Source organism: Cricetulus griseus, chromosome 4 (genome assembly GCF_003668045.3).
Source record: "Cricetulus griseus strain 17A/GY chromosome 4, alternate assembly CriGri-PICRH-1.0, whole genome shotgun sequence".
In the NCBI taxonomy this organism is placed as follows: domain Eukaryota; kingdom Metazoa; phylum Chordata; class Mammalia; order Rodentia; family Cricetidae; genus Cricetulus; species Cricetulus griseus.
In genome coordinates this window covers 182,159,999-182,172,058 of record NC_048597.1, presented here as the reverse complement: position 1 = coordinate 182,172,058, position 12,060 = coordinate 182,159,999, and the positions used below count along the sequence as shown (strand labels likewise).

At 39.4% G+C, this 12,060-nt stretch overlaps 1 protein-coding gene across 1 annotated transcript in view; it reads left to right on the top strand.

Annotated features, from left to right (window-relative positions):
* Mindy2 (MINDY lysine 48 deubiquitinase 2) overlaps positions 1-12,060 on the top strand; it is a 57,777-nt gene that overhangs the window by 33,648 nt on the left and 12,069 nt on the right. The window contains exon 6 of the mRNA XM_027411223.1: positions 6,654-6,796. Coding sequence (XP_027267024.1) covers positions 6,654-6,796 — 143 coding nt within the window. The remainder of the gene's footprint in view (positions 1-6,653; positions 6,797-12,060) is intronic.

Below are 12,060 nucleotides of genomic sequence, written 5' to 3'. Positions count from 1 at the left end.
AGAGAGAAGAGAAAAAATCAAAAGAAGCAGGGGCAGAGGATGAGTTCCCCACTCTCACTCATAAACAGGCTAGAGGATGAGCAAGGTGGCATATGCCTTTAATACCAGAACTCAGGAGGCAGAGGCAGGAGGATCTCTGTGAGTTTGAAGTCAGCCAGGACTACATAGACAAACAAAATAATGGGCTAATCTAGGTAGATGACACAATTGGTAAAATTCCTATTGGGTAAGACTTGTGTTGGATTTCCTACATCCCACCTAAAAACCAAGCACTTTGGAGACAGGAGAAACCTGGGGACCAGCTGGTCAGCCAGTCTAGCTAAATTGCTGAGGACCCTGTCTCAGACACAAGTAGATAGCAACTGAGAAGGACTTCCAACACCAACCTCTGGCCCTCAACATGAACACCACACATACCAAAGAACAGAAGACTATGTAAGAGCATATAAGAAGATGGGTACATGAATCTCATATTAACTAATCCTAATACTTGTATTAATTATACAGGAACTTAACATATTTATGCAAAAAGGCAAGTAATAAAAAAGTGTATCCCTGTCTTTTACCTGAAAAGATAACATAAACATATAAAAGCATTCATCATTGATTTGAGTGACATCTGTTTTATTACAACTTAAGGCAAAAATGTTTAAATTTAAGAAGGAAACAAGCAGTAAAACTATCATTAAAAAAATGTTTTCTGCCAGGTGTAGTGTCTCGTGCCTCCTTTAATCTCAGTGCTCTAGAGTCTGAGATAGGAGGACTGCCATGAGTTTGAGTCCAGCCTGAGCAGTGTAGCTACATAGTGACTCCTGGGCCAATATGAGCCAAAGTGTGACATCATCTCAAAACAAACAAGAAAATCTTTTTTCTCTCCATATGCAGAATTCTACTCACCAAATGTACTCCTTTCTTTATACATTCCTGGTGTCAGATATATTCCTGAAAAAAAATCTATAAAGGAAATTCTACCCATGAAATCTACTTTATCAACAACACCCAATATACTAATAGAATTATACTATTCTAGGGTTGGTGAGATGGCTTAGAGGTAAAGGCACTTCCCACAACAAACCTGGTGATCAGGGTTTGATCCCCAGAACCCGTGGCAGAAGCAGAGAACCAATTCCTGAAAGTTGGCCTCTAGCTTCCATATGCATGTAGTAATATGCATGCACAACACACACACACACACACACACACACACACACACACACTATATATATATATAGAGAGAGAGAGAGAGAGATACATATATATGATAACAATAATTTTTAAAAATATAATTCTACTATTCTATGGCAATTAAATAACAGTAAGATTCAGAAAATGGTAAGAAGCAGAATGATATCATGAAAAGGAGTTTGGGTAAGCATGCTATAAGTGAGAAGTCACTGGAAACAGCATGACGGCATCCTTCCCTGTCCAGGCTGTGATTCTGTAAGGGTAGTAATTGGTAACACACTAATTAAATACAATGAACATGTGAAAGTCAATTCCTCCATCACTTCCCCTCCCCCAACCTGACAGTTTAAGTCATTGCTTTTCTGACAGTTTAAGTCATTGCTTCTCTGACACTGACTCCCAGGGTAATGGATAGGGGTAGGTTTATAGTATGGATAATTGAGAAGAGTATCTTGGCAAAAACAAGAAGGAATCACCTGCTCTGCAGTGCATAGAATTTTTGGGTGCATATACCATGCGCGTTTATTATGAAGTCCTTGACAGGCTAATTTGACAGCAGTGAAACTCTAAGAAGTAATCATATGTGAAGTTTATCACAGTTAGTTGGCTAGACTAGTTTTTGGATGATAAGAAATAACAATATGTAGTGTGTTTAAAATTAAGCCAGTCATGCCTTGTGTAAGGTCCCAAAGCTCACATAAATAAGGAAGAGCCACACTGAGTGTTTTCACTCACATTCAAGCAACTTCTTCCCACATGGCTTCTGAACATACACCTTGATTCATGTTCAAGAAAGAGTCTGGTTCCTTTTTTGTGTGTAGCCTTCAACTGTATTTCCCCTTTGAATCAATAAAATATCCAAACTGGTTTATTTCTAGTCTTAGAAGCTTTAGTCTTAAATGACATCTACTTTTTTTTTATTCCAAACATTCCATATGCCATGAATTCTCAGAATTTAAGAAATACTTTTACTAGCATTCTTTTTGGTGGGGTGAATGTTATATAACTGGTGTTGGCAGAAGCAGTGTTTCGATGCTAACACCTTGAGAGCATAACACAGCATTGTTAACAGTAAACAGAGCATTTCTTGTCTGATTCCTCTTTTGAATGGCCATACCTTCTTGAATCTGATTGTTATAATGGTCGCTTGTGACATGAAAATAAGAATCAATAAGAAAACTCTCACAGCACCAGCTGCCAGAATCGCCCAAAGCCAGTCATTTCATTTCATAACCTTTTAGAAGTAACTTCTTAACAGTTATTCCTAGGATAAACACATACTAATGAAACTAACTCCAGGATATTTACTCACTTACTCAAACTATTTTTTGCCCAATTGCATTTATATTATCCTTATTTAGTGACAATAATTATTAATTTATTAAGTAATATCCATCATTTTTCTTTGCCCAACTTTTATTTTGAGAAGTCAAAACCATAAAAAGAGTTTCTTGGTAAACCTTCACATGCTGTTAATTCACCAGCTGTTCACACATTGAATACCTGCTTTTTTTCTGTGTTCCTGCACAACACATTTTTTTCTTCCTAAATCATATTACAGCTAGTTGCAAGTGTCACATCACTTCACTCTTAAGTGTATCATCATTGACTCTTGAAAAGAAAGAATTCTGTGTAACTTCCCCATTATGATCACAATGACCTCGGGCAAGTCAGTGTTATGGCTGTGTTACTTTGTATGTTGTCCATGCACTCCTTTTCCTGGTTTTCTTAACCATGCCCTCTAACTTTCCATCTCTTTCAATGTACACTACAGCCAAAGATCAGTTAGCAGTTGTAACAGCTTCAATCTGTTGTTTAGAATAGATCCCTGTTTTCCTTTTCCTTTCTTTTCTTTCCTACTTTATTTTAAACCTTTGTTTTATCCCTTGCAAATTTCATACAATATATTTTTATCATATTCTTTCCTGATCCCCAGTTCCTTCCAGATCCTTTCCTCTACCAATCCACCCAACTTCATGTTCTTTCTCTCTGTCTCAAAACAAACAAACAAACAAACAAACAAAAAACCCAGGGGTTAAAGAGATTGCTCAGTGGTTAAGAGCACTGGCTGGTCTTGCAGAGGTTCTGAGTTCAATTCGGAGAAATCCACGTGGTGGCTCACAACCATCTATAGTGGGATCTGATGCCCCCTTCTGGCATAAAGTCATACATGCAGATCTCATATACATAAAATACATATACATAAAATAAATAAGTAAATCTTTTTATAAAAAGCCACCAAAAGAAACATGTAATTTGATATGTGTTGGTCAACCACTCCTGAGCATGGGGCCTGCCCTGGAGTGAAGAAAACTGATTTTCCCCTCTCCCTGAGAAATCTAGCTGGAACTCAAGCTTCCCATCTACTGGTTAGCATTCATAGTGGTAGAAGGTTCTATATACACTACTGGAGAAGTAATTATCAGTCTCACCCAGCTACAAACCCTGAGAGCTGTAAGAACAAACTGCCTGCAAGATATGCCCACTGGTACAAATGTAAATGGTATAGGAGTAACTAATCACTTTTTGATGGGATATAAGCCCCACTCCATGAGATGGAACCCATACCTGATACTGTTAATGAGGCCAAGGACCTGACATTAGATAGGTCATAGGCCCAGGGGAAAACCTACTAAATGAGCACAAAAATAAAACAACTCCTAATAACACATTGCTCTACCCTCAGATCAATGCCTTGCTCAACCTACATCAGAGAAGCTTCTTATATCATATGGTAATTAACACAAAGATCCACAATTGGGCAACATGCAGAAAGAGAGAGAGAGACTTTGGAGTGTTCAGCCCTGAAAGAGTATCTCATCATAGCCCCTCTCTGTCAAAGTTCAGGGATCTATGTGGGAGAGGGAAGTGGAAGAGCCAGAGGTGGTGGACGAAATTAAGAAACAACAGAGCAGATGCACTTATGAACTCATAGAGACTATGACAGTGTGCATAAGGCAGACACAAACGAAAGCCAGACAACCCCCACCCCCATACAAAGGAAGGAACATTGATACAAAGTTCTATGGCTAGCCAAGAAGGTATTCTTTTGTTTTGTTTTTGTTTTTCAAGACAAGGTTTCACTGTTGAGCTCTGGCTGTCCCGGAACTCACTTTGTAGACCATGTTGGCCTCAAACTCACAGAGATCCGACTGCCTTTGCCTCCCAAGTGCTAGAATTAAAGGTATGCACCACTACCACCAGGCAAAGCTATTCTTTTAAACTTTTTAAAACTTTTTTATTTTTATTTAGTGTGTGTGTGTGTGTGTGTGTGTGTGTGTGTGTGTGTGTGTGTGTGTACCACATTATGAGGGTGACCACTGAGGCCAGAAAGGAGCTTTAGATCGCCTGGAGTTAGAGTTAGAGGTATTTGTGAGCAATCAGATTGTGGGTGCTAGAAACCAAACTTGGGTCCTTTACAAGATCAGTATGTGCTTTTAACCACTAGGCCATATCTCCAGTCCTCCCCCCTTAAAACTTTCATGCATTTATGGCATTGTTCTCTTCCCCCCTTTCCTACCCTCTCTTTTTACTCAGCCCTCATCTACCCCCACTCTTATCTACTAACATTTTTGAATAGTGAAGGCCAGAATTTTGTAGCCTAGCCCCAATTTTGATTTATCTATTGTTCTTTTATGAGTAGATACAGGTGATATAATTTTAATTGGGATGCCACACAGATGACATCCTCTATAGTAGTCTTAATACATCAAATTGGGTGCATGAGTCAGATTATCCATTGTTAGTTATATTTAAACTTGAATGAGGTGGGATAGGCCAAATATCTTTATTGTAAAATCACCCTTTTTACTTTATAATTAATAAGTAATAATGTATAATTAATAATCTGTCATTAGGTTTTGAAACTGTGTGGATAGCCTTTTCTCTAAGAATAGCCAAATCTATACACAATAGATTTGGAACCATTGTTTTTTTTCTTCTTCTTCTTCTTCTTTTAATTTATTTTTTGAGACAGGGTTTCTCTGTAGCTTTGGAGACTGTTCTGGAACTTGTTGTGTAGAGCAGGCTGGGCTCAAACTCACAGAGATCTGCCTGTCTCTGCCTCCCAGGTGCTAGTATTAAAGGTGTGCACCACCACCATCCTGCTTGGAACTATTGACTTTTAACTGAATAAATTATGGTTGTGGTGGTTATTGTGTTTTTATTATTCCTCTTATACTTATTAGCTGTTACTCTTCTGTAAAAATGTATTTAATTAGTTATTCAAAGTTGAACCTAGAGTAGCCTTACCTGTATTGGATTAAAATTACCATTTAAGAGACAACAAAAGAATTAGGAAACGTCATAGTTTTGAATTCTTGATAAGTTTATGCTTTATGACTCGGGATAATATGTAATTCAGGTGAATTCATAATCATCTCTGCACTAAATTGGTAATATTTAATATCAATAGTAATTCCTCTGGTCCCAGTCTTTACTTTGCCATAACGAGTTTGGGCAAATCATCTATTTTTTATGAGCCTATTTCCTATTCTATAGATAGAGGACTGAAAAAGATGTGTCTAGTGTTCATTTTTTAATTCCACAACATAATGGTAGTGTGCTCTGTCTCCAGTGAATTTTTTTCTATTTTTTCAAGGAAGCATTTATGGGCATGGATACTGCAACCAGGAGTACTTTTGAGCAAATGGTGCATCCTTTAACATGGTACATAATAGTAAAAGCTTGAATACATTCTGCTGAACAAGGTGATAACAATATCATGAGGAGGAACTCTTACTTCCCAATCTATAAACACAAGTGTGTGCTGTAAACCTCAAACTCTCCTCTCCCTAACCAAGTCCTTGTTGTGCTGCATTGTAACTTTCTACAGCTCCTTTGAACCTCCAAGTGCCCTGGCCTGACAAAAAGTAATGGACAAGGAGTGTCCTAATCTGCTTTGCTCAGCTACACTGGGCTTGCCAAGATTCCCACCCAATTATTTTCAGCTTCTTATTGAAGTAGCTCTTAAGACAAACTCAACTCGACTCTCTGCACATCTTGATGGGCTCTCTGTGTCTCTCTGTCTCTGTGTCTCTCTCTTTCTCTGGATTTTTGAAATGAGTCTCACTGTATAGCCCTGGAGGGTTGGCCTTGAACTCACAGAAATTGAAGGCATATACCACCTAGCCTTAGCTCTCACATAAAATGTTGTAGAGTAACTTTCCTGTTGTTGTTTATTGTGTCTGTGTCTCTTATAAACCACATGAAAGAATTTTCGTAAGTTAGGAGACTACCTGTGGATGAAAGTGGTTTCATATCACTGTTTCTTCAGGACCGAAATGACCAGGGATACTGCTCCAATAAGAAAATTAGAAAATGCATCTCCAATATGGGGACCATCATGTAACAGAATAAGTCTTATATTATTTGGCCTTTGTATACAATTGCAACAAATGTAAATAGGAAAAATGACTATCTGACTTTGAAATGATTCTTCCTTCTCATAGTACACATTGGTTCCATAGGCTTTGTAGCTGAGCAGTTTCTAAACAATACAGCCACTCAACTGACATACCATGGATTGTGTGAACTGACTTCAACGGTTCAGGAAGGAGAACTCTGTGTGTTCTTTCGGAATAACCATTTTAGCACCATGACAAAACACAAGGTAGGATATAGAAACGGATATTTTTCCTCTCAAAGAAGCTTGATTTGGAGATGTGTTTTGATCTGCTACAGAATAAGATTGAGCATAATATTCCTTAGCCATCAAGTTTTAAATGTAATTATTATTAAATACTGGGTTAGAATGGAATGGATTAACAATTGAAATGTTACCTGATCAGCTTTATTTTAAATGAAGTCTCAGTTTCTCTATCACAGATGATTGCATTCAAGTGTTTACTTTTCTACTTTCTTGGAGAGAGAATTTCACTGGGTAACTCAGACTGGCCTTGAATTTGAGATCTTCCTGCCTCAGCCTTTGGAACACTGGAATTACATGTGTTATCATGCCTAGCTAGGTTATATCTTACTTACAGGAAACAAAATACCTAGAGCTAGAGCCAGGGTGACTATAAATGAAGGATGTTTATATTTAACATTAAAAGATATTAGAATCAAGATTTGCCCTAAACTGGAATATGTTGGTGCTTGCCTGTGATGGAGCTACTGAAGAGTCTGAGCAGGAGTTCAAGTTCAAGTCTAGCCTGAGCTACACAAGAAGACCCCCACCCCCCAGATACACACAGATTATCTTTATGAAAGTGTTGGCTTTTATGGACATTATCAGTGTGTTTATGGTTTTACATGCACACACACACACACACACACACTTACAAATCCATCTCTTTTATTCATTTCTTACATCTGTCTCTTGATTTTACAGGTAACATATAGTATAGGAACTTATCGTCAACATAGACCCCCTGTGGCAGAATACTGTTCATACCATGTTGATAATACAGCACAGATGTTCAGTTAGCACCTATGCCTAGAGGATAAAATGCAGGTCCCCTCTGCCACAGCTCCCATCCTATATGAATTTAATGTGATCTCATTTACTGCTATTCTTATTTCTTCATACTGTTTGGGAAGCTTTCCTCACTTCTGTTTGCCTATCCCAGAATTACCCACCCTTAAAGAAGCATTTCAAATACTAACTTACTGAAAAGCACCCCTTTTCTACTTTAAACCAGTGGTTCTCAGCCCTGATTGTACCCTAGACCTAGCTGGATGGCTTTAAAAAAAAATACTGGTGCCCAGAACTTACCACCAATGCAATTAAATCTGAATCTCTAAAATAGGTGGGACATGAACACCAGGTTTTTTGTTATTTGTTTTGTTTGTGTTTTGCAATCCAGAGGATTAGACCCAGTGCTTTACACATGCTAAGCAAGCCCTCAACCATTATGCTACACTGTCTGTCCTGCACCAGTAGCTTCAAATGCTTCCCAGGTGATTTTAATGTGAACTAAGACTAAGGACCACTGCTGTAACCATCCTCCACCTGCTAGTGGCCACATTGTCCTAATTGAGCTTTTACTGTTTTGTTTCTTGTTACCTCCCATGTGAATGTTTATTTTCTAAATGAAGGTAGCTTATTGAAGTCATAAATCACATCTTCATGTTTCAATCAATGGATGACATGGGGTAGTATAAAATGATTTGTTTGCCAATGAAAGAATACCTCAAAGCCATAGTTCTTCTATTACTGTCATACTTTAAGAGTATGTTTTATTGCTTCAGCTTCATAGTTTGGAGAGTGCAAGACATAAGATGAGAGTTATTCACATTTCTCAAGAATCTAAAGCCAAAGGATGTCAGATCTGAATGGCTGCTCCATCATCTTGCTTTACTTGTTCTCTTCAGACCTTGGATCAACTGATTCATTAACAAAGCTAAGCTAACCCTGACAACTACAGCCATAGATACAACAACCATGGTTCCTGCCGTTTAAGGACTTTTGTTTGATACTGAGATGCTTCTGTCAAGGACACATACCACAGAACTCTGAGAGCTCTTGTCAGATTTTATCTGGAAAGATGTCCCTGAGAAGGTCACATGCACACAAGCCTAAGGACTTGGGGTGTACATCTCAGTGGTAGAGCACTTGCCCAGCATGCACAAGACCCTCATCACTGAAAAAAATCAAAAAAACTTCTGAACTCTATGAATGAATCATCTGACTTTAATCAATTAACAACAAAAAGAAATAACTAAGCAGAAATAATTAGCAGCCAGCACGTGTGCAAAGGCCCTGAGGTAGTCATATCAAAAGAGAGTTGTGAAATGGAAGCTTAGAAGTAAGGTTTTTTTCTGGCTTTTGTTTGTTTTTATTTTTGGAGACAGGGTTTCTCTGTGTAGTCCTGGCTGTCCTGGAACTCACTCTGTGCACCACACTGACCTCAAACTCAAGAGATCCACCCGTCTGCCTCCAGAGTGCTGAGATTAAATGTGTGCGCCACCACCACCTGACTGAACCTTATTTTTTTAATGCCTCTGGTGTTTCTTTTCTTCTTTTGTCCCAAGAGTGAGTAGGAATAAAATAGTCCTTTGGGAAAACAAGGTCTCTGTCATTGGTGGCTGAGAACCTTCTCTCCCGAACTCTCTCCCCCTTCCCTTCCCACCCCTCACCTCATACATGCTAGGTAAGCACTGTACCATAGAGCTACATCACTTCTATTAAAGCCTTATCCCCTGCCAGAAAGCCTTTACTGGTCAGCTAGGTATCCCCAATTTTGTGTGGTTGAAGAGGATATGCCTGTGTCTAGACCAAGCAGGCCTATCTATAAGGCCTTGAGAGCTCAGAAAACATTTCTGCCTTTTTTTCTGCTTCTAGGATTCCCCATTTTCTGTAGTTTAATAATGTTGCACAGGTGTCATGTGCTCTCATGCTGTGTGACTTTAATTGCTTTAGGCTTTCAGAGCAGATGTGGAATTTAGTTAGAAGACACCCACTGCAAGAGATAAAGGAAGGAGATTCTAGTAATTTGGACAAGAGATCCAATGCAATGTGGAAAGATTCCAGAGTGAATCAGGAGATAGATCAGCCAGATGTCTCCATTGGATTTGAAAAATAAGTGATTTGTGGGTCCTCTGTGAACGGTGATGTTCCTTACTGAGCCATACATGACTGGCCATGCATGAGGGCCCAAACCTTTAATCTTAGCACTTGGGACGCTGAAATAGGTGAACCTCTGTGAGTTCAAGACCAGCCAGAGTTACAGGACTGTCTCAAACAAAAGAAACAGATATAAGGAAAAAAAAGATATAATGTTAAAGGTCTAGGATGTAAAAGGCACTTCTGAGGTGACCTTCAAAGTGGAAATACTTAGTAAATGCTGATTTGGACATATAGAAAGAATTTTAGGATTTACAACAAAATACAGTAAGTAATTTCAGGGGGTGGTTAGAAGAAAAGGATAAAGACAACTGAGAAAGAAGGGGGCAAGAGGGAAGTTAGAGTGTGTCATCTAGGAAGCCAGGAGAGAAGAGAGATCTCTGAGGGTAGACATGGGAGGAGGGGGACAGGAGTGGCAGCAAAAGAATTTTAGTTACTTAAAGTGGCTGGAATGCAGAAGGCAGTAGCCAGCAACTCCTAGAAATGGTTTGCTGAGGGCTGGAGAGGTGCTTCAGTTAAGAGAACTGCATTTGATTACTGGGACCCCTTACCTCCACAAGTGTTTGTGCCTGAGTGTTCACACAAACTTTGTATACTCCCCAATAATAATGAAAACCAAACAAAACAACCCAAGAGCCAGATGCAGGTGCAGTGGTATGTAACTGTGGTTTGAACCCAGGTCATGTGATTCCTACACACACACACACACACACACACACACACACACACACACACAGACAGACAGGCTGGAGTGGTTAAGAAATAAACATTAAGAGAAACTTGTTCATAAATATATGCCAAAGAAGGAGATGTTGAGCCTGGTGGTGGCTCTTGGGAGGCAGAGGCAGGTGGATCTCTGTGAGTTCCAGGCCAGCCTGGTCTCCAGAGCGAGTGCCAAGACAGGCTCCAAAGCTGCACAGAGAAACCCTTTCCTGAAATAACAACAAAAGGAGATGCTGGACATAAGGGTGATGACTCTTCCCTGTAGGGTGTTTAGGTGTATAGATATGGAACCCAAGGTTGGTGTTTTCCACGTTTTTGTTTGTTATGTTTTGTTTCATGAGGCAGTCTTACTGTGTAACTTTGGCTGGCTTGGAACTCACTGTATAGACCAGGCTGGCCTGGAATTCACTATGTAGATCAGGCTGGCCTTGAACACATAGAGTTTACCTGTCTCCTAAATTCTAGGATAAAAAGTATTCTGTCATCATACTCAGCCTCAGACTTTCTACATTGCTAGCTCACCTCAAAATCCAGTACCCAAATGATGCTCCTGCCTCAGGTTCCCTTGCACTAGGACCACAGTTACATACCACTGCACCTACATCTGGCTCTTGGGTTGTTTTGTTTGTTTTTCATTATTATTGGGGAGTATACAAAGTTTGTGTGAACACTCAGGCACAAACACTTGTGTGCCATGGTGCACTTGTGGAGGTAGTAAAATGCAGGTTGTCTTTTACCCCTGAAACCATTTCACCACCACCCCCATTTTTAATGTGAGAAATTTGATTGTTTTTAAAACATTGACAGATTCATTAGAGAGAAAAAAGTGAAGATTCCAAAGATGTTAGACGCATAAGAAGGTAAAATGAAGCATAGGTATCTCCCACAGGTGAAGAAGATCAACATGTGACTTTATTTTACTGTTTGTTTTGAAACAGGGTCTCACTATGTAGCTCTGGCTGTCTTCAAACCCACTATGTAGACCAGACTGGCCTCCAACTCACAGAGATTCATCTCTCTCTGCCTCCTGAATGCTGGGATTAAAGGCAAGCGCTACCACTGCTGACCAACCTGTGATTTTTAAAAGGGCTCTATCTGTGCATTATAATGAAGGAAAGAATAGGCATGAGGTTTGCTTTTGCTTGCCTTTTTCCTGTTAGAGATTAGAAGTGAAAAGTAGTGTTCTGAGTGATTCTAAAGCTGGTAAGAAACAAATATGTGGTTTGAGGTGTAACAGAGTGGTAAAGAAACTTGCTTAACAAGTTCTACCAGGCCCAGGATTCACTCACCAGCACTGCTAAATGAATAAATACAATACTTTCTACACTTTGAGTGGTAGCTTCTTCCCCTCAGAATGCCACATTTAAGTGCAAATCCATTTAGTTGTTTTAAGGTGGCTGATAAATGAGGAATTTATTCTAAAGGTCAGAAAGGGGAAGAAATGTGGGACAAGGAGTAGGGGAGTGACTCCAAAGGCAGAAGTTTGTCCTCTTAAGTGGGCAGAGGGGACTCTGTTGTTGATTAGACAGTTGCAGGGTTGAGGACCTGTGGTGGGGCACTTAAAACACTAATGGGGTGGAGAAATG